This window comes from Paramisgurnus dabryanus, chromosome 16, assembly GCF_030506205.2.
Source record: "Paramisgurnus dabryanus chromosome 16, PD_genome_1.1, whole genome shotgun sequence".
In the NCBI taxonomy this organism is placed as follows: Eukaryota; Metazoa; Chordata; class Actinopteri; order Cypriniformes; family Cobitidae; genus Paramisgurnus; species Paramisgurnus dabryanus.
Genome location: NC_133352.1, coordinates 7,711,873 through 7,737,425, shown reverse-complemented (window position 1 = coordinate 7,737,425; position 25,553 = coordinate 7,711,873). Strand labels below are relative to the sequence as shown.

General features: G+C 37.9%; 1 protein-coding gene across 1 annotated transcript in view; it reads right to left on the bottom strand.

The window, feature by feature from the left end:
* Positions 1-24,249, bottom strand: part of neurl1b (neuralized E3 ubiquitin protein ligase 1B) — a 54,724-nt gene extending 30,475 nt beyond the window's left edge. The window contains exon 1 of the mRNA XM_065268004.2: positions 23,997-24,249. Coding sequence (XP_065124076.1) covers positions 23,997-24,084 — 88 coding nt within the window. The 5' untranslated portion in view covers positions 24,085-24,249. The remainder of the gene's footprint in view (positions 1-23,996) is intronic.
* Positions 24,250-25,553: the final 1,304 nt, after the last annotated feature.

Below are 25,553 nucleotides of genomic sequence, written 5' to 3'. Positions count from 1 at the left end.
GTGTTTTGTTACCCGTTACTCCTCGTGTTATTATTTCCAGTTTTATCATTAAATGTTATTTATTTTCCGAACTCAGCATTTGTGTCCTCACTTCACCTCCGTGTCGTGACAGAATCTACCGGCCATCATTGGACGCAGCGAGTTCGGGGAGGGCTGCTTCCCCAAGTATTTCGTTGCGGGGGAGTAGTGACATCGGGGCGTGCTCTGCCCCGATGTCTCTTGGGACTCACCTGGAGGGATCACTCGCTCCTGCAGGAGGGGGATCGGCACAGGCGATCTTCGCTCGGTTGAGTCGCCGTCTCTGGTCCCTCGGAGGTCCACCGCCGTGCCCCTCTTGGGAGCCCGGAACGGAGACCACGCCCGATCGTTTCCCCGGGGTGGTCATCGCCGTGAGGGAGCCCGTTTCCCGCGTTGGTGGGACGCGACTTCCGGGGGCATCGGATCCCCGGCGATTCCCAGTTGGGGGTATTCGTCTGCCTCGGTTCTCATGAGGGTCGCTCCGGTTCGGCCGGCGCGCCGCTTTGTGGTTTCATCCCGGCAGCCGCCGGTATCGTCAGGGTCTCCTAGCCCTCCATCCCTCCCCTGGATCCACCCTACCAGACTTTGTTTGTTTTTTGTTCTTGTAGTGAGTGTCTGGTAGCCACTCTTAGAGGGAGGGGTTATGTCACGGCTAGTCCGTGTCATGTTTTGTGTATGTCTCCGCTTACGTCATCTGGACTATTCACAGACTGATTGCTTATCTCACCTGTTCCTTGTTTAGTCTTTGTGTATTTATACTGTTGTCTGTTTCACACTTGTCGCCGGTAGATTGTCATTGCAACCATGTCTGTTCCCTGTTTTGGATGTTCCTGTGTTTTGTTACCCGTTACTCCTCGTGTTATTATTTCCAGTTTTATCATTAAATGTTATTTATTTTCCGAACTCAGCATTTGTGTCCTCACTTCACCTCCGTGTCGTGACAGTGACACTGCGTTTCCGTGTGGATGAATGGCCAAACCGCGTACAGGGTTCCCACATCTTAGTTAACTTCAAATTCAAGGACCTTTCAAGAACTTTCCAGGTCCAATACCAAATTCAAGGACTAAATGTGGGGACACATTTTAAGTGAGAGCAAGGTTACATCATGTTACCTTTAAAGATACATTGTTACAGTTCCCTTTCGAGGGAACTCACGCTGCGTCACTGCGGTAACACTTTGGGGACGCCTCCAAGGGTAAGTGTGTCTGAATGTGTATATCAAATTCAACCAATGGTGAGGCTTAACGACAAAGACAGAGTGACGCGGGAGCCAGGAAGTATATTGCTTTATGAAATTTTGCCAAAGACGGCGTTACAGGGACGCATGAAGTATGGCAAGGGAGATGCAGCGTCTCGTTCCCTTCTCAGGGAACAACAGTTACATACGTAACTCGAGACGTTTTCATGTGTTAAACACAACTATGCAAAAAAGCATTCTGGTATGAATCAACATTCACATACAGAAGATATAAACATTTAAAGCGAACAGTTTAGCACGTGTGCTTAAAAAGTCTAGAATTTTATGATATTATCCTACACTACAGGGAATAATATGGATTTTTTCCAAAAAACTTCTTGAATAAAATAGATTCAAGCTCTTTCAATGACCTGTTTCTATGTATGTATATTTTCAAAAACTTCCCAGGGCCTTGAACCCCCCCCCAGATTCACAAACTTTCAAGGATTTCAAGGAACCCTTGATGGGTGGGAACCAAGGACAAGGCCTAAGACTGTTTCTATGTACACAAAAGACCTATATCTCTTAAACATTGGTCGCAAATCTGTCAAAATCTGTGTTAGTGAGCAATTCTCCTTTGCTGAGATAATCCATCCACCTCACAGGTGTGTCATATCAAGATGCTGATTAAACAGCATGATTATTGCACAGGTGTGCCTTAGGCTGGCCACCATTAAAGGCGACTCTAAAATGACTTATTACAAGGACTACAAAACTAGTACTTGAATTACATTACTGTTTCCCCCAGTCTCTGGGATTTATGTGAGACAATAGGTGAGAAAGGTTTCACATACACCATTCGCATGTATAAAAATAATGCATTACTACTTAAAATGTACATTTAAAGTAAGGATAACATGGTGAAGTATGTACTCAGGAGATTGTGATTGAGCTCCAGGGTTGTTATGGTAACGTGGTGCTAGAAAGAGGGATTGTTCATGTGCGTTAGTAAAATAAAGTCATGCTCTGTCTACTCTGTGTTTCATGACAGATTATTTGACTTTTTTTTAGTTTGTGAGACCTTTTTAATCTTCGTGATTATTTTACAATGAAATAGCAAATTATGCTAAATTGCAAAAACGTGACATTTAGTTGATTTTGTCATGCGTTCCACGATTTCACGAAAAACTGGAGGGACTGGCATGTCTGTCAAAAGAAAATACGAAAGCAACCAGTGGTTTACACCAAAAGAATGTTTGTTGCAGGGCTGTTTACGATTAAATAAAAGTGCTTTGTTTGGAGTAGAATGATATATACTGTCATTGTGTGATGTCTGTATTACATTTCTTCAGTTCCACAGGCAAAATCTATGTTTTTTCTTGTTCTTTTGTTACAATTTATGACTCAGAAATGTTATTGACTGCCATTTCTTTATTATTTGTACTTACTAAGCTTGCATGCAAGAATAAACACTCCACTGAATTTATTTTTATAGCTCCTGAATAAAACTCCACATCAGTCGTTTTTTTTTTAGCATTATGGTCAGTGTATCCTCTCCTCTGGCAACGGCAAACACAAATGCGTCAGTTTGATTTTGTGAATCTGGCTGCCATCGGCACGGTCAGGGATGGCAATCAGGACAATGTGACTTGACAAATAGGCCATGCACAAAATAACATTTCTACGAGACAAGGGTGGATATGTATATGACATGGCTTCGACAGGGAACTAAATTTGGATAAGCATTATGGCTCAGTTGAAATGTGTAGAGAACAAAGCTAAAGAGAACAGATCTCAGCGCAAAAGTATTATTATTATTTTTGTAAGATTTGGATTATTTTATCAGAATTGCTGCCATGCTCTGGACTGACTTCTTGGGCCGTGAAGTGTTACATTAGCACTACTCTAATTCCCGTCAAGTTTCAAAGACACTGGAGAAATGCTAAGCAGATGGCCAACCGGGAATACGGCATGTGGTTGTCTGAGCAGCATGGGAATCTTGTCCAAACCCCAAATCACAGATCTAATGATGAAATGAGTCATAACCACTGTCTAAGTGGACCCAACGTTTTCATTAAACGCATGTGCAAAGACTAGAACCATGATTTATAGTCTAAATTGGATTTTCTCGGTCACTCATTAAATGTAGATATTGGCCATTTTAACTCCTTTGAACAAACAATCAGATTTGTTGCTCTGTGGAACATTGTGAAATCACACTGGGAGGACATGGATCATCAGCTCGATCATACCAAATAATACTAAGAAATACTTCAATACTGCACTTCTCCAATTCGATTATAATGTTATGCTGCTGTTATTATTAATTTCTATTTCATATTTTTATATTCAATTGGATTGTATCAATAAAATAAACCTTTCAACCTCACTGTATGGATAGAGATAAACGAACGTATATGCTCCAATAGGACACTCCCTTTAAAATATTACTTGACTTTAAAATGTTTTTTTTTTATGTGTTATATAAGTATTTTTAGCATAACTGGTTTAAGCTTGTTGTCTGGGTTCTCACAGCTGTCTGAGCAGATTGATGTCAAACGTTTCAACTCCTTGCATGAAATCACACACGTTCTCTCAGGCTATAGTTGCATGCGGTAGACTAGTTATTTGAGGCTGTGGCGCACTGAAATGATCAACAAAATAATAAACAGACACAACAATCCTATATCATTACAGAACAGGAGAGTCAAATGAAAGCAGATTTCCTATAAAAAAAAATTGCTTGGCATTGATGCGTTAGTGAAAGCATGATATGACTCAAAAATATATATGTTCTGTGAAGATAAACTATTATTAAACCTTAATAAATTGGAAAATGTGTTGCTGTGGCATTTGTTTGGTGGTAAACATTAGATAAGGCATTTGTTCAATGAGAAGGTTCATGTTAACCAGATCACATCATTAAAATTTACAGCCTAATTTGGGAAATAGGCCTTAAGGATTTGGAGGCAAACCTCTATCATGGCCTAACACTTTCATGATACGACCTTTAAATAAATCACAAGATCCTAAACCGTGTCACGCTTGTGGTTAAAAAATGCGTCGCTGTGCTTCTTTTGGTTAACCATGCAATCATCTATATTCTCCTCTTTGTAGTTCACAGATTTTCTCTAAAATGCCCTACTACTCGCCGTATACACGTGATAAAAATAACTTGTTATTTAACCAGTCATTGTCTAATACAGCATAACTGCAAACCTTGGTTTTATATAAAAGAATACATACATTTGCAAGTCTTAAAAAATGCTTTCAAGTTCATATCAGTAATACATTACATTTTTGCTACAATATTGAGTGCTACAAAATAATGAACAATTTAACCTTACCTCAGAAAATCATAATGCGATGGATGCGTATCCGCTAGAAGATGGCCTCATCCTTCCTGATCAGTAATGATTGACATCTAGCCAAAAACATCCAAAATTCATTTCCGGGTCTTAAATTTCAAGTTAAGTGTATCTGGAGTATCAGAGAATTCATTTGACAAGCAGCAGGAGGTTGTTCAGTGTCATGCTCTCTAAAGTGACGTAACACATAAAGAGACACAAGGTATGAACCTTGACAACAGAGGTCAAACTGCTGAACAAACCCTAGAGATCAACAGGGGTCAAATACCACAGGAATATTTTTAGTGACTGTATTAAAGTAAAATAGTTATACTTTACCAACAAAAGTTTTGTTTTGGTCACCTGGTTAAAAGTTTTTATTTAACTAAATTTATAAATTAAAGAGCACCTATTGTCCGATTCACGTTTTTAAATTTCCTTTGGTGTGCAAGTGTGTATTAGTTCATGTTAATGATATGCAAAAGGTACAAACACCAAAGTAAACGATGACGCGAGTTATCGTCTCCAACGTAAATCTCTTTTCTTGGACTATACACACAGATTGTAAGCAACAGTTTACTTCCTGGGATTGGTTATGTAGAGAAGACCGAAAATTATCATAATTCCTCCCGCTTTGTACTCACAAAAATAAAGAAAAAGGAAAAAATTTGCACCTTATGTTTTGAACGGACATTATTTGTTTACTTCCGCTTTTTTGAGAATGGGTGCTATAGTCACGTGGGGAAGGAAAGGAGATAAAAGGCAATGTGACGAGCCCGGAAGTACCGCGTCTAAGAAGTTTGTTTACCTGGTGTGAGTGTTGGCCTGCTGTGGGAGGACGGACGGCGTTTGGTCAAGAGAAATGCTTGTTTGTTAATACCGGAGCGAGCGACATGGAGCTTTGTCTTTTCAACGTGCTCAGATTCCCGGATCGACAGTACGTACAGACCGCCGCGTGGTAGACCTGGGTTCGAAACCCGCCTAGGCCAAGTTTTTTTAAAGAGGGGGTTCAATGGTATTTCAAGCATTCGGACTTATTAACACAGTTTAAGAGTTGTTTCCTCATGCTAAACGTAGGCAAAGTGTCAAAAAAGCAGTTGGACGTGTTACAGAGTATTTCTGTGCCGAATGCACTTCGCCAGGGTTCGTACAAGTTTCGGAAAGTTTTTTTCGATTTCAGGTCCAACTGACGTTTCAGGGGTTTTCTATACATTTACTTCTTTATATGGGCACTTCCCCCGGAAAACCCCGCCCACCCGTCAATCAGCGGGAGACGCTAGAGCTTGCAAACATCTTATCACGCCACTCAGCTTTGTTTAATTTCAAAACTCAATAATGGCACGAAAGATGAAGTGTGTTTTTGGATGTAAGGAGCCTTAAGAAAACAATGGATATAGTTTATTATCTGGGATAGCAGCGGAGTTTTGCGTGTGTGTTTGATGCGCTGAATTTTCCCAACCGGGTCATGACGAGTTGCACGCGGTAAGTAAGACTTCTGTCTTATGTTGGAAATAGTCGCGTGCATATTATATAAATGACACGAACATGAAGTGAATCATAAGTTAAAGAGTGTTGTATAGTGTTGCATGACTCGTACTCGCTCCTCCCGTGGTATAACTCCTCCTTCTTCATTTTTCCGTCCGTTATCGGAAAGATTCGGTAAAGCCAATCTTTCTTTTATAAATCTGATTAAACTGAAGACTCTTCGGAGATATAAAGGATGCCATACTACTCTATAGGTACTCCAGATTAACATCAGAAATGCAGAAACAGCGTGTGTTACGTGAGCTTTAATAAAATATTGAGTTTAGGCGACCACCGTTACAATAGCCTGTAAGTTAACTCCTGTTAGCATTGCATTGTGAGCGAATCTTTCAAACATGGTAAGGAGCGTCACGTTTCCAGCTGACGTCAGAGATAACAAATTACAACGTACAGATTAACTGACACAGAGCTTCTGAAATCTGTGCATTTCAGGAAAAGAGTGAAATCTGGAGCTACAAAATAGTACGGTATCTGAAAAATTATGTGTTCAACACATTGAATACAAATAGGTGCACTTTAAAAACGACAAATACTGTAGTTCCAGGTATCTGAAATCTGATTGAATGAGCCACATTCAAGTCGTTGTAAAACAGATAATGTACACACATACTGTATATACACACCTGTGTTCAAAGAATACCTGAATACTGACTGATGCAAGTCGCTGGGTTGCTAGACATCTTTAACAGCTTTTGCACTAAAATATTTGGCCAGTCAAGCGTTTACCATAGCCATTTGGAAAAATAAGTAAATTACTAAAAGTTTACCTCACAATATGTGATTTATGTAAACTCTTTTCTTAAAAATTCTACAATTTCTTATATTGTTTGCAACTCTTGTTTAAAATTTTGGCTATTTATCTTTTATACCCATCCAGAATTTTAGGCAGATTTCTTTACATTAGGTCAACAACCACACAGAAAATGCACTCGCATTGTTTTCCTCCCTCTTTCCAAAGTGCTTGGGCAGTAGCGTCTTCCATTGCTTAGATTTCCTCGAGGCATTCATTGTCATAAAGGTAAAAGATGTAACTATAATAATGTGTCTGAATGGCGTTTACTCAATTCTGTCAGCTCGGTACGAAGGTTATTTGAATCTAGTTTACAGATTGTTAAAAAAATATTACGCTACTGGATTCATATGTGAATAAGTTCACTGTCTCATACATATGTTTGGTTTTAAAACTCACAGATGGTGTTAAAGTGATTTTACCACAGTTAAGGGAGTGCCCATTTTGCGTGATGCTTATGAACAGCAATGCATGGCCTCTGGTTGTTTATTGTTATAAATGAGTATGAGTAGCTACATGAGAGCGCTGTCAGTGACTTCAAAATGTCGTGAGTACAAGGAATCAGCATGCGGGTAGTTAGTATGCACATATGGATCCCAGACACAACAGTTTCATTGCACTGACTTTTAACTGAGAATTTAAAAAAAACTTTCTGGATCAAACTTCTACAAAGCACAAATGTTGGCTACACTGAAGATGTGGAGCTTAAGTTCTGTTCTACAACATAAGTGCTTTAGGAACTAACAACCTGATATCTTGAGGTCAAAGGGCAGTTAAACGTGGGAACCAACATAATGAATGACTGACAGCCTTAGTGGGAAAAATGTCTGAACACTTAAAAAAAATGCTGGGTTATTTTCAACCCATGGTTTGGCCAAAAAGGAACAAACTCAACACTTGGGTTGTAAATTAAACTATGATGCACTGTTAGACATTTCTGTTATTGTTACAGTTATTCACTAGCCTGACGTTGTCATACTCAATTCTAGTCAGAATTTGAGTCTGATACCGCTCAATTGGGCTATGATTATGAGGCGTGTCTAAACCGAAAAATGCCTCTGCACTCAATTGGATAGACCTTTGACCAATCAGAGCAACGGAGTGTGGAACGTATGTTGAAATGATGTCTTTTGCAGCCTGACCGAACTGCTAGTTATTTTGCTACAATGACACTAACATTGTGATTATACTAAGTCTGAGTTACCGAACGTACATCAACACCTACTATGTTTACAACATTTCATTTATATCACAACATTAAGTATTTACTAAGTCATACAGTAAGAATATCTCTTACCATTTGTACGTTAGGTGAACTTCATCCACGACGATACCCATTACGTTTGCTTGAAAAATATCGGAGCCTAGCATGTCCCTCCCCTTATTCAGCAGCCACGATTCTGGGGTTCCGAAAAGAAGCTGGCAACGACCGCTAATTAGATCAATCTCGTCGTGCACGCAAACTTGCATCGCCCTGATACCCATTTCAGTTCCTTCTTTAACTTGGTCCTCCGTAAGTGTGACCAACTTTTGCCGAATCCCGTAGGAAGGACTGCAAAAACATCTTTCTGATCAACAAATGCCTTGATCGTGTTTCTCTGTTCCTCTTTTAAAATCAATGCTCTGTCGATATATTTTAGAACAGACTCAATGTCAGAATCCACACATCTGAATTGTACAGCGGCAGCCATTTCGTTGTAAATAAATTCAACACATGCGCTCTTTGGTGACGTGGTTGGTTACGCCCTGACAATTTGATTGGTCGACCAGCTTTGGGTCTCGCATAGTAGCTCCTCAATGGAGAAACCCCAGACCGCTCTTCTCGTCCTCAAAATGTTGTGGGCGGGGCTAAGAGCGGCTGGCACCCAGGCTAGTCATTCACTATATCACCCAGTATAATACTGCAAATTGTCTATACAGTAACTAACATAGCATTATGGGATTTTTCTGTGACATCAAACACCATATGCAGTGATTCACTGTATTTTTAAAAATTGATGTTTGATACTGTATTTATCCTAGCTGTCTCTTTTGGCATTATTTTCCTCAAGTGCTTTTTTGACGATAGTCATATGGGCGACAGCGAGGTTTTATGATGATAGTTGGCACCTAATCTTGTAGGGCCTGTCCCAACTGGCGCACTTCATGTGGACATTTTCGGTCTTGTGGCCTTAAATTGCGCGTGCTCGCTTAGTCTTCAAGTCTGTCAGTGTTCTATCTGTCATTTTTACAAATCGAATTGTGCTCATCAGCACCCCCTTTGCAGTCTTCATCGAAGCCCACAATGCTGCAGGCTTCAGCACTTTAACAACCCAGAAGTCCTTGCGAGAAATCAGACCAATCAGACGACGTATGGGAGAAGTTCACACTGATGGGCAACTTCTCTTCCAATTTCTGGTGTGACGCTCGAGTCTGTCCCAAAAAACGACTCGGTTGAACCATCCTGGACTTGCGTAAAGGGTCCTTAAGGTCTGCACTACATGATTTCATCAAAGTGTGGTTTCTGAGAAAGTCCACAAGTCCAAAGTGTGCCATTTGGGACAGAATCCGTAATGCGCATGACTCTGACTCTTCTACGCACCTGAGCTTGTAATACCACGGCTCTGCCATTTCCTTGCACTGAGAGGTTGTTAGGGGTTTAAAACCAGCGAGTGTGTCATTACTGCTCCCTGCCACACAGGAAATTTCTGATTGCCTTGTCCTTAATGAGGCGCTCGGATTAATGGCATCTGTTTTAAAAAGGTTGCGGTCATGACGGTGTTGCCAAATCTGCTTCTTTTTGTTCCACCAATCAAGTGCCTTGTCATAAATGAGTAAAAAATAAATAAATCAGTAAAGTACTGCCCCGCTGATGATACTATAGTGTATCGGCAATCTCTCAATTGGGCATATCACCCAATACTAATCTGAACATAACAATAGTTTGCTCAACATTTCATTTTGCAAACGACTTCAACGTATTAATTTAATTGTGCGTTAACATATGAGCATATGTTATGTTTTTTTCTATAAGTGCATCAGAAAGATAACGGCCATTCCTTATGGAGCATTTGCTGCATAACTCCTTATCCAGGCCCTGGTAATCTCTAGGCTGGACTACTACCTTGCTCTTCTTGCTGGCCTTCCTGTACTGTCTATCAAATCACTCCAATTGGTTCAGAACACAGCAGCCCAGCTCATCTTCCAGGACTCCCAAAGGGCTCATCTAACGCTGTTTTCATCTCTCTACACTGGCTACCAATTGAAGAGCGAGTCAGGTTTAAGTCACTACTGATCACTTACAGAACTTTCACTGGTACTGCACCGCTATACTTTCACACCTTCCTACATTACTACACCCTATCACCTTACGTTCAGCAAATGAGCGGCACCTTGTGTTACCTTCACGTTACCTTGTCCTATTTTCAATCACCTTTCCGCTCATTTTTCTACACTTCTCCTATCTCTTGCAACATCAACCTGGTAATACACATGCTGGTAAAAATGTATACCTTGTATCACACTGTATATAGACCCTTTTACAGCTCACGTGATCAAATAGCCTGCGCGCGCATTTGGGCAACAGAAGTGGTGTTATTCCCCATTGGTTCTAACGTGGTAGCAACTCAGAAAGTTTATTAAAACGGTTTCTCAACATCAAAATGTCCCGTTGTTGCGTTTGGTTGCACTAATATAATATACTAATATACGTATATATGTATCTGGCAACTTTATTTTTGGCCATCTGCTAACGTCTTTTATCCACTCCACTATAGTACACGGATCTGGTAGCTGTGTTGAAAATGTTGATAAAGTCAATTTTTTTAAAATAACTTACTGTTTGTGTTGCTTCACTGTTGATTCTTACGATACTTCCGTTGCCTAAATGCGCGCGCATACGCTGCCACGTCATCATTGTGTACAAACAGTAAAAGGGTCTATTGTTTACCATTTTTTATAAATGTAAATGTAAAGATGGATGTCAGCACAGGCAGTCACTGTTTCAATTTAAACAGTTCTATCCAGAAGTCCAGTTTTTGGCTGTGAATGAAAGGGTTAATTCATCTGAAAATGTTTACCAAAATATAAACCCATTTTGGCTTTGTTTTGTATTGGACCATGACCACCTTCTTTAGCTTCAAAGGGAGAATGCAAAATGTATAACACCAAAGTATAATAACATAACTCCATGTAACTTGTGACATATATTTTAGGTTTTCTAAACTTATACATGTGTGGGTGTTATCCATTTCATTAAAGTGCCAGTCTGACGCAATTTCTAAGCTTCCTAATATTGTTAAGGATTCCCCAACAACAGGTTTAAATGCATGCAAGGTCAAAAAACACTGTAATTTTCTCAAAATATAAATTTAATATTACCCCATTTCTCAAAGATTTTCAAACGATTTGCCTGCCTAAACCCCACCTTTCGGTCGCCTACTCTCCTCTGATAGGGAAACTTACACAGTCTCTGCATAGTCCAACAATAGTGCAACATACATTGACCAAGTGCTAACATGACTCACTGACAAGATATTAGCGACATCAATTCACATAATTCATCATTAATCCAAGCAATAAAAACAACAACAGACACTAACATTGTTCATTGTGCAAGTATGTAAGCTAAATGGGCCATAGCAAAACTAAACAGTAGTGCAACATGCGTTAGTCTGATGTTTTTGCAGACTTGACAACAAACATGACTGCAAGCATCCTACCCATCAGGTACAATTACTTTAAAAGTTAAAATAAATGATTATATGGATTATTTTTATCATACAAATTTGTATGTCTTCAGGACACTTGAGACATATAGCACATATTATGCTGAGTCACTTTATAATGCTTTTGAATTCTTTTGAAGCCTGAGAGGTGGTCAAAGACACAGCCTACTTCCAATGTAACCGGAAAACTTAAAACACCACCTTAAAACATCAGCCTTTTATGTCAAAGAAAGTCATCGGGTCACCTGTAATTAGTTTAATACATGTGTAAGTTTATGTGTTTTGTGTTATATTAAATGTATCAATGCAAATGGTTTCATATTTGTATGTTTTAAATTGAATTTTTCACATAACTTATTAAAACATTTGAATGTTTAAAATAAAGACTTTAATATTTTGTAATAATTGTCTCTCTTTAATGTAAGCAGTACATCTCTAGGTTAAAATAAAAATGAATTCTATATAAATGTACAAAAAAATTAATGTATGTAAAGTAAAATAATTTAAGTAGTATTCTGCAAACCTAGTGTTTTTACAGTAACTAAACTGTGTTACAAATATGCAATAGCATTTAGTCACTGTAAACCTAAAATATAGTTTGTAGAAAAAAATCTAATTTACAGTAGCTTTCTCGCAACAGTGTTGTTTTAGCCCAAAATGCCGAATTGTCTCAACTCATGGTTCGTTCACATCTAGGTTAATTTCACCCAATGGTTGGGTTTGTCCCTTTTTGACCCAACCATGGTTTAAAAGTAACATAATTTTTGAGAGAGTATAAGACTAACAGCTTTTTTCAACAAATATCTGTCATTATTACTAAAGTTTATAAGTTGCAACTAGAGATGCACCGATATATCGAACAATAATTGGTATCAGTCAATAAAAGCAATTCTTCACACTATTCGGCCGTTTGTTTAAAAACAGCCAATAGTCATGACTGATATATCCTGTCAATCAAATGAGAAATTGAGCTCTGTGCATAGAAAATATAAAGACATCACTAGTTTAGTGTTAAAAGTGGTTAATTAATTATATGAATGAATAACATTCAGAAAATGTAATCTTCAGCATTTATTAAAAAAATGATATTAAACCCATGATTTACTCACCCCCAAGCTGTCCGAGTTACATATGTCCATCGTTTTTCAGACAAACACATTTTCGGATATTTTAGAAAATGTTTCAGATCTTTCATTTGATTAAATGTAATGTTACAGGGTCCACCCATAGTCCATGACCTTCAAGTCCAAAAAAGTGCGTCCATCCTTCACAAATTAAATCCAAACGGCTCCAGGATGATAAACAAAGGTCTTCTGAGGGTAATCCGCGCGGTGTTGTTGTAGAAATATCCATATTTCAAACTTTATTTACGTAAATAAATACCTTCCGGTAGCGCCGCCATCTTAGACTCCTCTGTATTCAGGAGAGAGTATTAGCGTAGTGTACGCACTTTTCTTAGTGACTTATGACAAATTCGGAGGGCGGGGGCACAGAGCAGCAGCAGAGTAACCTCCGTAGGCTGCGTAAGCTCTCATCCTGAATGCGGACGCGACTAAGATGGCGGCGCTACCGCAAGGTATTTATTTTCGTTAATAAAGTTTTAAATATGGATATTTCTACAACAACACCACGCGGATTACCCTCAGAAGACCTTTGTTTATCATCCTGGAGCCGTTTGGATTTAATTTGTGAAGGATGGACGCACTTTTTTTGGACTTGAAGGTCGTGGACTATGGGTAGACCCCGTAACATTACATTTAATCAACTGAAAGATCTAAAACATTTTCTAAAATATCCGAAAATGTGTTGGAAAACGATGGACATAAGCAACTCGGACAGCTTGGGGGTGAGTAAATCATGGGTTTAATATCATTTTTGGCCGAACTATCCCTTTAATATAACCACCAAACTATCTGTATCGGCAGATGTCAGTCTAAATAATCGTCGATCGTTATCAGTGTATTTCTAGTTTCAACTCAATTTCTTCATTAGTAATTAAATTTCAGAAGCTGTAAAAGTACAATGAACTACAGCTTGTAAATTCTTTATAAGAATAAAGCTATTCAGTTTTTAACAATTTTTAAATCTGTAAAGGGGTTAAATACAAAAATCAGTCCTTTTGGATGACAAAAGATTGGTGGTTCTCCCTCCTACTGTCATAGCACAATGCTGTTGTTCCAGAAAATTCCACTTTTGTAAACCAATGGAATCTAGCCATGTGTTATAGGGCTTACACATCGTAAGATTTAATGGGAGCCATGTGAATTTGAGATTAATGAGAGGTAAATTTGATATTTTGGAAAAGTGAAGTTTTTGCTGGGATTTAAGGGAGGCATTTTACGATGTCTTCCACATTCTATGTAACCAAATGCTCTTTAAAAAATTAACCTTATTCAGATTAATTCTAGTGCTAGTTTCCCATGCAAATGTCCTTGTCATGATGCTACATAGTTCTGGATGGTTTCCAAGGTGTTACTGTGTGGTTGCTAGGGTGTTCTAGCTCAACTCTAAGGTAGCTTTACTTGAGTTGTTGAATTTTGAGTAATTTTTTATTGTTATCAAACAATAAAAGAAATAAAAAAGATTAACATATATTGATATTGTTTTTGACTTTGTGTGTGCCAAATCATTTAGTTTTGTCAGTGATTTTAAGTTATGGATGTGGTGATTTTTGTGGTAATGTTGGATTTTTCCCAAAATTAACTTTGCTGACTCTGTCAACTTCAAACAGGTGTAGTTCTGCATGTTTTGTCAGATTAAAACAAATAATGCACTGTTTTGAAGTTTTTTAATAGAGAATGTCAAAATATAATTAACTCATTTTTTAAAATGTGCTTATTCCGACTCATTTTGCCAACACGGGTCACAAATGATGCAGCAGCAAACAGAAATGGGGAAAGAAAAGGGTCTTCTGAAAGGAAAATTCATATACAAAACAATGGCTGATGGTTCTGTCAAAAATGTAAACAGGCTGTTGTAGACATACATTTGCATAAAGCATCTATATTTGTCCACACTCATGTTGATTAGAGTATTAAAAACTTAAAGAGTGTTAATTTAAAGTAAATTTAGAACAGATAAAAATGTGAGATTAATTTGCGATTAATCTCAAAGTAACTCATGACATTCACGCGATTAATCTAGCTTAAATATTTTAATCGATTGACAGCCCTAATAAATATTATAAATATATTGTGAAGTATGTGTATATGTGAAATATGTGTATTCTGTGAAGACCATATAATTATATTTTGTATATAAAATTACATATATTTTTGGTGTAAGCAATAAGGTACGATGGGTTGTGCTATATTGTGGAATTAGTCACAGGTGACGGGTGTTTTTAAGTTTGACACATAACTCTTTATCATGCACAAACCACATGTAGAGTCTAATACTGTTTTAAGCCTGAAACAAGGGCATTCACATTACAATGATGTCATTAGTTACAGATGTATTTATCTCAGAAGCTCCCGATAGCACAGCTGTGCTGTCCTGCTATGCCTTTGAAAGCTATTTTAATACCCTTTAAAGCAACTCCAAACTGGCCTCTGGGGTCCTCGTGTCACCTCTCCTGCACAAGGTTAAAAACACCCTAAGAGCTGTCACCACAGCAGAGGGCCTTAAGAGAGGTGGGCAAGGGGTCTCTCCATGGGATAGAGACATTTCAGGGTATTTTGAGGGGTAAAGCACCCGTAACAATGTTGTTTTGTTGACCTTGGGTCTTGGACATGAATGATGTATGACTGGTTTTCCTATACTGCCTATTTCTGACTCAGGTCATATAACAATCTGTGCTTGAGAACCGTGAGACACCAGACTAGAGACTCCATTTACCAAAATAACACATGCCTAAATATCTTAAAATATAATACACAAAAAAATACCTTCAAAAGCAGTTCACCCAATTACTGGCCTATCACACCATAACTTTAGCGCTTTAAAGGGGTCATATTTTATATTTTCTTTGTCTTTAAAGTGTCAAAACATGTCCATGCTAGGGGTGTACTGGATCACAAAACTCACGGTTTGGATCACATTACGGTTTTTATGGTACGGATCAGATAATTTTTCAGATCAGCAAAAAGGGGTGGGAAAATCTAATAAGACCAAATAAAGAAATTACAAACACTTATAAAAAAGAACCAAGTTGCACATTAAGTAAGGTTTAAAATTACCATTAGGTACAGAAATCGAATCAAATTAATAATAACACTGGGTCTCATTTACTAATAATTGCATACGTTGCATAACATTAAAGAAGTATTGGATGCGCTAACAAATATGACATTTCATTAATATGATAGAGACGCGCATCTATATCTAAAATAAAACAGACAGGAGATCAAGTGATTGAGTTTGATTAATTCAGAAAATATTATAATATAAAATATAATCATGAACATTTTATATATCAACATTATCATACAACCCTATATCACGAAATTGCGTGACTATTTCACGCATGGACCAGCGTGAAAATGTCACGCTTTGCCGCATTTGAGCGTGAGCATGTCACGCTTTTCTGTTTTTGTCACTGTCACGTATTGGTTACTCAACTTTTTTGTCCTATTTTCAAACCATTGTCGCTTCGGTTTAGGGTTAGATTGGTGCTTGTGTTATATGTCACTTTAAGTATTGGTTTATAAAAAAAAAGATACAAGACTTATTCTTTTATATTTTCTAAACTTTAACCAGATGTCACCTGACGTTGGGGTTAGAGTTTGTTTAGGTAAGGATGTCATTTTATGTAAATCTAACCCTAAACCGAAGCGACAATAGTAAGAAATTAGGACAAAAAAGTTCAGTAACCAATACGTGACAGTGACACAAACAGAAAGCGTGACATGCTCACGCTCAAACGCGGCAAAGCGTGACATTTTCACTCTGGTCCATGCGTGAAATAGTAACGCAATTTCGGGATACTGGGTTGTATCATACACATTATATAGCCTAGTATTTGATTATAGCATAAGCTACGTGATTAATGCGTACGAGTGGTTTTAGGTTTTCTTGAATTTTGCATTTAGAAGAAATATTAATAAGAACGTTTTTGTTGAATCACGATTTGTTCGTGAAAACATCCGTACGCACATCTCACGCACAAATGTGTGCGTACGCATGCTAGTGAATGAGACCCAGTGTCTTTATTGTATAAAATAAATATTTTTTTTTCAAAGCTACATACGTGATTTTCTCTATCTTGGGTTGTTTGATTAACATTAATGACACAGACGTATGTTAATTAATTAGGTAAATTGAGGTTATAGAATGCCGGAAAAACTTGTCATCGGCAGGGAAGCGTTTTCTCTTAACTCGTCAATGGGGGGAAAAACATTAAAAACAAGCTGTTTGTTAACTGTAAATTAACACAATGTTGTTTTTAATTATTTTTATGTTTTATAAAATACAAAACATCATTTGTTATTTTCTTTAATCATTTCGTTATTAAAGACTTAAAAATATGTTGCTTGTAAAATGTGTGGTTGAGCCACAGTACACATGTACAGTATGTGTGCGTACCACCTCCACCTAATATTGAGCCATGCAGGAAAAACCCTGCATGTAAGACTAAGACCTATATCATTTGTAGAAGATGCCTCCTGGAGTGGTAAACACAATGACTGCATGCCAACACTAGAATTGTGCATGTCAGCGTTACTGTTTTGGAGGTTTCCAAGATGCATCGCTGTCGCATGACTCGCAAAAAACAGCTGCAGCATGTGCCGCAGTGGAAGTCTGCAGATAGCTCACTTGTTTTCTTGTGATTATAAATCTGCTTGTTTTGGCAGTGGTCCTCCCTAACTCAAATGTATTGTGAAGGGGACTTTTTCAAATGCATACAAAAAAGAGAGAGGAAGGATCTATTTAGACACAAGCGTGTGGTTTTCCCCATTTTAGTTCATGCTAGTCACGTAGATCTTTGACTGTTCTTAAGGGACAGTTTAAACCCCAGCTTTTTGACCATTTCATACTGGGTGGCCAGTATGATAAAAATGGTAATTTTACATCAGTGTAATGGACACATCATAATATCAGACTTTTTCATGGAAGTCACTATATTGATTATTATGTTATATTATATTATTATATTATATGTTCCTCTGGCATCCTAAATAAACTGTTATGTGTGAAAAAAATACTCTGCCTTGTACCATGCGCTCTCTGATCTCTGTGATGCCTCTTCTTATCAGCCTCAAAATGCATATGCAATAAGGTCACAATCGGCTCAGTTACTGGGATTTTCACACACAACAATTTCTAGGGTTTACAAAGAATGTGTGAAAAGAGAAAAACATCCAGTATACGGCAGTCCTGTGGGTGAAAATGCCTTGTTGATGCTAGAGGTCAGAGGAGAATGGGCCGACTGATTCAAGCTGACAGAAGAGCAACTTTGACTGAAATAACCACTCGTTACAACCGAGGTATGCAGCAAAGCATTTGTGAAGCCACAGCACGCACAACCTTGAGGCGGATGGGCTACAACAGCAGAAGACCCCACCGGGTACCACTCATCTACACTACAAATAGGAAAAAGAGGCTACAATTTGCAAGAGATCACCAAAATTGGACAGTGAAGACTTGTTGATGAGTCTTGATTTCTACTGGGACATTCAGATGGTAGAGTCAGAATTTGGCATAAACAGAATGAGAACATGGATCCATCATGCCTTGTTAACACTGTGCTGGCGGTGTAATGGTGTGGGGGCTGTTTTCTTGGCACACTTTAGGCCCCTTAATGCCAATTGGGCATTGTTTAAATGCCACGGCCTACCTGAGCATTGTTTCTGACCATGTCCATCCCTTTATGACCTCAATGTACCCATCCTCTGATGGTTACTTCCAGCAGGATAATGCACCATGTCACAAAGCTCCAATCATTTCAAATTGGTTTCTTGAACATGACAATGAGTTCACTGTACTAAAATGGCCCCCACAGTCACCAGATCTCAACTTAATAGAGCATCTTTGGGATGTGGTGGAATGGGAGCTTCATGCCCTGGATGTGCATCCCACAAATCTCCATCAACTGCAAGATGCTATCCTATCAATATGGGCCAACATTCCTAAAGAATGCTTTCAGCACTTTGTTGAATCAATGCCACGTAGAATTAAGGCAGTTCTGAAGACAAAAGGGGGTCCAATACAGTATTAGTATGGTATTCCTAATAATCCTTTAGGTGAGTGTATATGTAATTTAAAATAAAATCTTCAATAAATTGTTGTTAAATTGTATTTGTTTAATGATTTCAGATATGCTTTTTGATTACTGAAATTTAATTTAACCATTAAAACCAGAATCCAGAAAAATGGAAAACACGTACACGTATTTATTTGAAAATTAAATGGATTTCATATTAGGACCTCTCTAAAGGATAATTTGTAACCTTTATTTCTGACAGTCCACCCAAAAATGCATACTGTGGCTCTATCTCAACGACTTCAGGGGCAATGATACCTCTGGGTCGCCATGTTGCGTTCCAACAATAAACACCTACACACACACACACAACTGCTATGTTAACTTTTTAACCTGACGTGTTTGAGATGTGTGTCCAGCTCTTTTATCTACTGAGCACAAACAGCCGCAAGCCTGAACAGTAAACACCATCACACATTTCAGCCCTAAATCTACACCTATTAACAAACAACAGCGTTTTTCCCTGACAAGCTGCATAGATTAAAGAAAAATATCACAGATTCTTTCACATTATGTCATGGTTTCCCCCAGTCTGGTTCAATGCTGATGACGGGAAACAAGCCTTTTGTTTCAATTTCTAGTCATCTATTGCTCCTCTGCCCTGTGTCAACATCTGTGCTTTTTTCCTTTCTGTCCATGCAGCTTTTCCCTGTTCAACATGACATCAGTTTCAGCCATGTGTGGGAAAACTCTGGACCCCTCGCTGCTGAGCGGGACACTGATACACAAGTGCTGTGTGCAGAGGCTATTTAAAGAAGCTGTAAATATGGGAACTTCCTCTGTGTAAGGATATCTCATATCCCAAAGGATCTTTTTACATTATTAACAATAAGCTTTGAGCATAGTAAGCTGTGCTGCCATATGCTTGATTAACTGGGATGCGCAAGTCTTGAATAATTACATTATAAAAAAAAAAAAAACGTATGCCGGATTATGACTGAGACTCTATTTACTTTTCTAATAAACATGATCCATGAATGCAAGAAAAGAAAGGTTAGTCTTCTTAATGTTTCATCAAAATGTAATAACTCACTCTAAACTACTTTTCTTTTTGGCCGACATCACCCAAGCCAGATGGGCTATTGTGTAATTTGAACCAATCAAATACCTTAGGGATTGTTTTAGATTATTGTAGGAGATACGGCCTTCTAAAATCTCGCCAAGAGTTAAATGCAGTAATTTTATGCTGACTAGTGTGGTATTGTTATGTGTGTTACATTATCAATAGCAAACAACCATACATCTGAATAAATAAAAATCATTGAGTTCATGTTACCTGACCTTGACCTTTATGTCCACCAATTTAAAGCAATAGGTTTCATCCTTTACACAATCCACTGCAAACTCACATTCAGGGCTGACTTCATTGTGGTATTTACCACTAGATAAAACCTCACTCCCTATTTTTTCCAGAAGTTTATGTTACAGTAATAGCATTTGTAAAATATGTCCAAGGCCAGATTTAAAGTTGATACTTTACTTGGCCAACAGATATTTTATTTTTATAATATAATAAAACACTTATTGCATTGTTTCCTAGCGGTGCCCACATTGTCTGGTCTCTGTCACTCATATACAACACTTTCTTTGACCCTTGCTCTAGGATGTGTGGTAATCCTCACTCGACTACATGTCTGTTTGCCTGGCTATCAAACATTGACTGCTACAATCCAGATCTGTTTGTTACGTTACTTTCTCCATGTGTGAAGCTTTCAAACAGCACCGTTAAAGGAGAGAAGTCTCGGGTGATTTCTTTCATTTGTTTGTTTGAACAATTCAATATATATTGTATAATCATTTCTCAAGGTACAGTATATATTCCCTTCCATATGGTGTACAATAAATCTGTTACTCTATAAACACTATTTCGGTTTCTTTTTCAGTCGGCTGTGACCGAGTGGATGATGAAACGCAGACAAACTACTTACCTGACGTTGAGCCAAGTGCCTTAAACAATGTATACTCAAAGTCATTACTGAATTAAACAAATATAGAGACGGATGTAAAAATGTGTGTTAGAGCTCCTGCACCTGTGGTTGTCAACAGGAAATTTTATACCTAAACTATGTCTGGTAGGAAGGCGAGTAAGGAAAGATATTAAACAAGGAATGTTGGCAAACAATGCATCAGTGTTAGTTAATCATCAAAAAAACTAAAAACTAAATCTTACATAGCCTGTCCAGAAATTCAGTGGATTTTTTTTACTCCAGAGAGAGAAACATTATACATTATTTTACATAAGATAAGTGAAATATATCTATATATTACATATACACTCACCTAAAGGATTATTAGGAACACCATACTAATACTGTGTTTAAGCTCCTTTCGCCTTCAGAACTGTCTTAATTCTACGTGCCATTGATTCAACAAGGTGCTGAAAGCATTCTTTAGAAATGTTGGCCCATATTGATAGGATAGCATCTTGCAGTGGATGGAGATTTGTGGGATGCACATCCAGGGCACGAAGCTCCCGTTCCACCACATCCCAAAGATGCTCTATTGGGTTGAGATCTGGTGACTGTGGGGGCAGTGAACTCATTGTCATGTTCAAGAAGCCAATTTAAAATGATTCGAGCTTTGTGTGCATTATCCTGCTGGAAGTAGCCATCAGAGGATGGTTACATGGTGGTCATAAAGGGATGGACATGGTCAGAAACAATGCTCAGATAGGACGTGGCATTTAAACGATGCCCAATTGGCACTAAGGGGCCAAGAAAACATCCCCCACACCATTACACCACCACCAGCCTGCACAGTTGTAACAAGACATGATGGATCCATGTTCTCATTCCATTTACGCCAAATTCTGACTATACCATCTGAGTGTCTCAACATAAATCGAGACTCATCAGACCAGGCAACATTTTTCCAGTCTTCAACCAAGAGCTTGTGCAAATTGTAGCCTCTTTTTCTTATTTGTAGTGGAGATGAGTGGTACCCGGTGGGGTCTCCTGCTGTTGTAGCCCATCCGCCTCAAGGTTGTGCGTGTTGTGGCTTCACAAATGCTTTGCTGCATACCTTGGTTGTAACGAGTGGTTATTTCAGTCAAAGTTGCTCTTCTATCACCTTGAATCAGTCGGCCCATTCTCCTCTGACCTCTAGCATCAACAAGGCATTTTCACCCACAGGACTGCTGCATACTCAGACCGGCCCGTCTGGCACCAACAACCATGCCACGCTCAAAATTGCTTAAATCACCTTTCTTTCCCATTCTGACATTCAGTTTGGAGTTCAGGAGATTGTCTTGACCAGGACAACACCCCTAAATGCATTGAAGCAACTGCCATGTGATTGGTTGATTAGATAATTGCATTAATGAGAAATTGAACAGGTGTTCCTAATAATCCTTTATGTGAGTGTAGTATGTAATATATATAATATATGCATCGATTTATTCGTTTAAAACAATCAGCAATAGCATGATGCTAGTAATAAGGCCAATACTGATTGTTTGTTAATTAACTGCGTGAAGGCAATAAATTCAAAATAATTAAATACTTCCCCAAAACAAAATAAAATCTGTACAAATTATAGTTTTTTCAGACGTGCAATGGGAAAAAAATTGTAAATCACGTAGTTAATCACGTGAAAGGTAACTCAGTCACATGAGCCATGGGGAGTAGGAGTATTTCGGGAAAATGTCTGCGATCTGGGCTTTTTTCAAAATCTCGGAAAAGACCAGCATCTCTTATTATGTTGGTCAGTTGAATGTTAAATAGATCCAATCAATGTATAATTTAAAGTAAATATAATTTGATGCAGAAAAAATCTAGCTAATAGGCCAGCTGTATAGTATTGTATACAAGTGTTGAATATCGTTATCGGCCGATACTTCTTCAGAACATTCAGCATTCATATAATCTGAATTTGGAAACAAACTATCTTAAAAAATACTTTCAATCTTGCAAAAAAGTTATGGCTGCATTTTGTTTGCATGACAAAATGCATGAAATTTTTCTAAATTTGCAGAGTTGTGGAATTTGTTATTTCTTTCCTTTGCCATTTATACCTCAAAACAACTCATTTAGTTGAATACATCCAGTTAAGACAGTGGTCTCTAACACAGAGTCTGCAAGTGGCCCGCCAAGGCACATTCTCTTAATAGCCTCAATTTTAATACTTACTTATTACATATTTTTATGAACACTTGGCTTCTTTTATGTATGTTAACATTTTTAACAATGATCATTAAATAAATGATGGCTTAATGATAATGATGGACATTAAATAAAATCAACAACCCTGAGATAAGGTATATTAGCTGCCACCTGCTGGTTAGATTATGCCAGTGCATAACTGCCTTTGTTAATCCTATGTGGTTTACAGTACCAACATCAGGCCACTAATGATGACAACATCTGTTTATATAACATACATGAGCATCAGGATCATCCAATCCTACAATTTTAGTCAGCTAAACAGACCAAATGCTTTCAATGGTCAGATTCTGCTTTATATTTCTGGATAATCTTTGCTTCTCGGCTGTTCTCATCAAGGTCCTGGGAAAGCTACAACCTTGCCAACTCTGCATAGCTCAGACGTCAGTGGCCACCCCTCTCTCATCGTGGGAGTTACATTTCCTGTTTCAATCTGTTCCCAAAAATATAAATCCACTCCCCTATAACAACCAACTCACACAAACACATTTTTGTATTTGTCAATGTAAACAGTATGGTGAAAATAACATCCCTCTTTTCTTAAAACAACAACAACTTTTGCTTCAAGAATTGAGAAAGTTGAGAAATGTATTATCACATTATCGTAGAAATAATGTTTTATTTATGTATTAATGCATAAATGTGATTGCATAAGAAAACAAAATATTTAACCAAGTGGCAATTTATTTTTGAGGAAAGATGTCTTAAGTGCACTTTTAAAAGTTTTTAGAGTATGAAGTATTTTTTGTAGTTTTGAAGAATTTGGATATGCTCTGGTTGACATGTCCTACACCTGCAGTTTCTCTGCTAGGACACTTAAACTGAGGTAATTTATCCACTCAAAATCACTCTGAAACCATTCACTGTAAAATATGACTCAGAAAAGTCACGTCTGTTCTAAAGAATGCTTTTTAGATATAAGAAAGCAATTGTAACGACATTAAAACACGTTACATGTGGCTTCAGCACCAAAACTTTTGATGGGGTCACTTTATGATATCATTATTACATTGCACTATATTAAATATTAAATATATTGCACACAAACTTACCTTGCAGAATATTGTTTTGCCACTGAACTCTCGTCTTGTGGACTGTTGCTTCAGAGGCAAACGGCGCTGAGGACTCGTTATTACCCATCAAAACTTATCTGTATAACTGTATAACAGTTCAGTAACAACCTGACTCTTTCCACAGAGCCGTCACAAAACCCATCTCAGATCAACACTGCGCTGAAGTCTGTTAACGAAACCCCAAAACCCGCCTAAATTCAGTTTGAAATATAAAAACACCTAACACGTGCAAGGTTTATCTCCCGCGAGCTGTCCAATCGCGCGACTCCTATTATGAACTCTCCAACGGTCCTGCGCGCGCTACGAGAGAGGTGTGACCGTGACCGACCAGTGCGCGTGTGCTACACTGTAAAAAACATATTGTGAAATTCACAGTAATTAACTGGCAGCAATTGACAAGTAACTTACTTTAGAAAAAGCACAGTAAGTTACTTGTCAATTGCTGCCAGTTAACTACTGTGTTTTTTTTCTATAGTAAGTTACTTGTCAATTGCTGCCAGTTAAATACTGTGATTTTGCCGTACTGTAAGTTACTTGTCAATGGCTGCCAGTTAACTACTGTGATTTTTCCGTACAGTAAGTTACTTGTCAATTGCTGCCAGTTAACTACTGTGATTTTTCCGTACAGTAAGTTACTTGTCAATTGCTGCCAGTTAACTACTGTGATTTTTCCGTACAGTAAGTTACTTGTCAATGGCTGCCAGTTAAATACTGTGATTTCTTTTCCACAGTAAGTTACTTGTCAATGGCTGCCAGTTAACTACTGTGATTTCTTTTCTACAGTAAATCACTATTGTCAATGGCTGCCAGGTAACTACTGTGATTTTTTTCCACAGTAATTTACTGGCAGTCATTGACAAGTAACTAAGCAGAGATTATATGTTTTTAATATATAGTTCATTGTGGTTTTCCCTACAGCATTTGATTGGTTAGTTATTTTCTGTAAACATTCATCAATGTTAAAATAAAGTTGTAACGGCCAGCCTTAAAGGTTGAGTTACAATTATTTAAAAACTCAAGACTGTTAAAAGAAGGAAATACAAAAAACAAATCTAAAACAATATAAAAGTCCAAGCGTGTTAAAAGTCCAAATGTGCAAAGTTTCCACTGTGTATATAAAATCCAAGAAAGTGATATCCAAAGTCCATAAAACGTAACTGGACAGGTAAGCCCAAATACACAAACTCCACAACCCAGCAACCGCTTGTTTTAGCTATAGCGTCAGCTAACCATGTGCTCCTGCTCCTTCCTTTTATACAAAGTTCCATGTCATGTGACCCCTCACATGACAGGCAGACGAAGCAAAATAAAAGACATACACACATAAAATAGCAAAAGGATAAAATGGCTAAGAAAACACGTAAAACTAATTTAAACTCAAATATACATAAGTCACAATATAATGAGTGGTAAAACATGTCTCTTTTGTGATCATGTCACAACGTTAATTATCTAATTTAAATATGCTAAATTAAAAAATAATACAATAAGTTTTCTGATTTGAGGGAAAATGCTACTATTTCACAGATATGTACT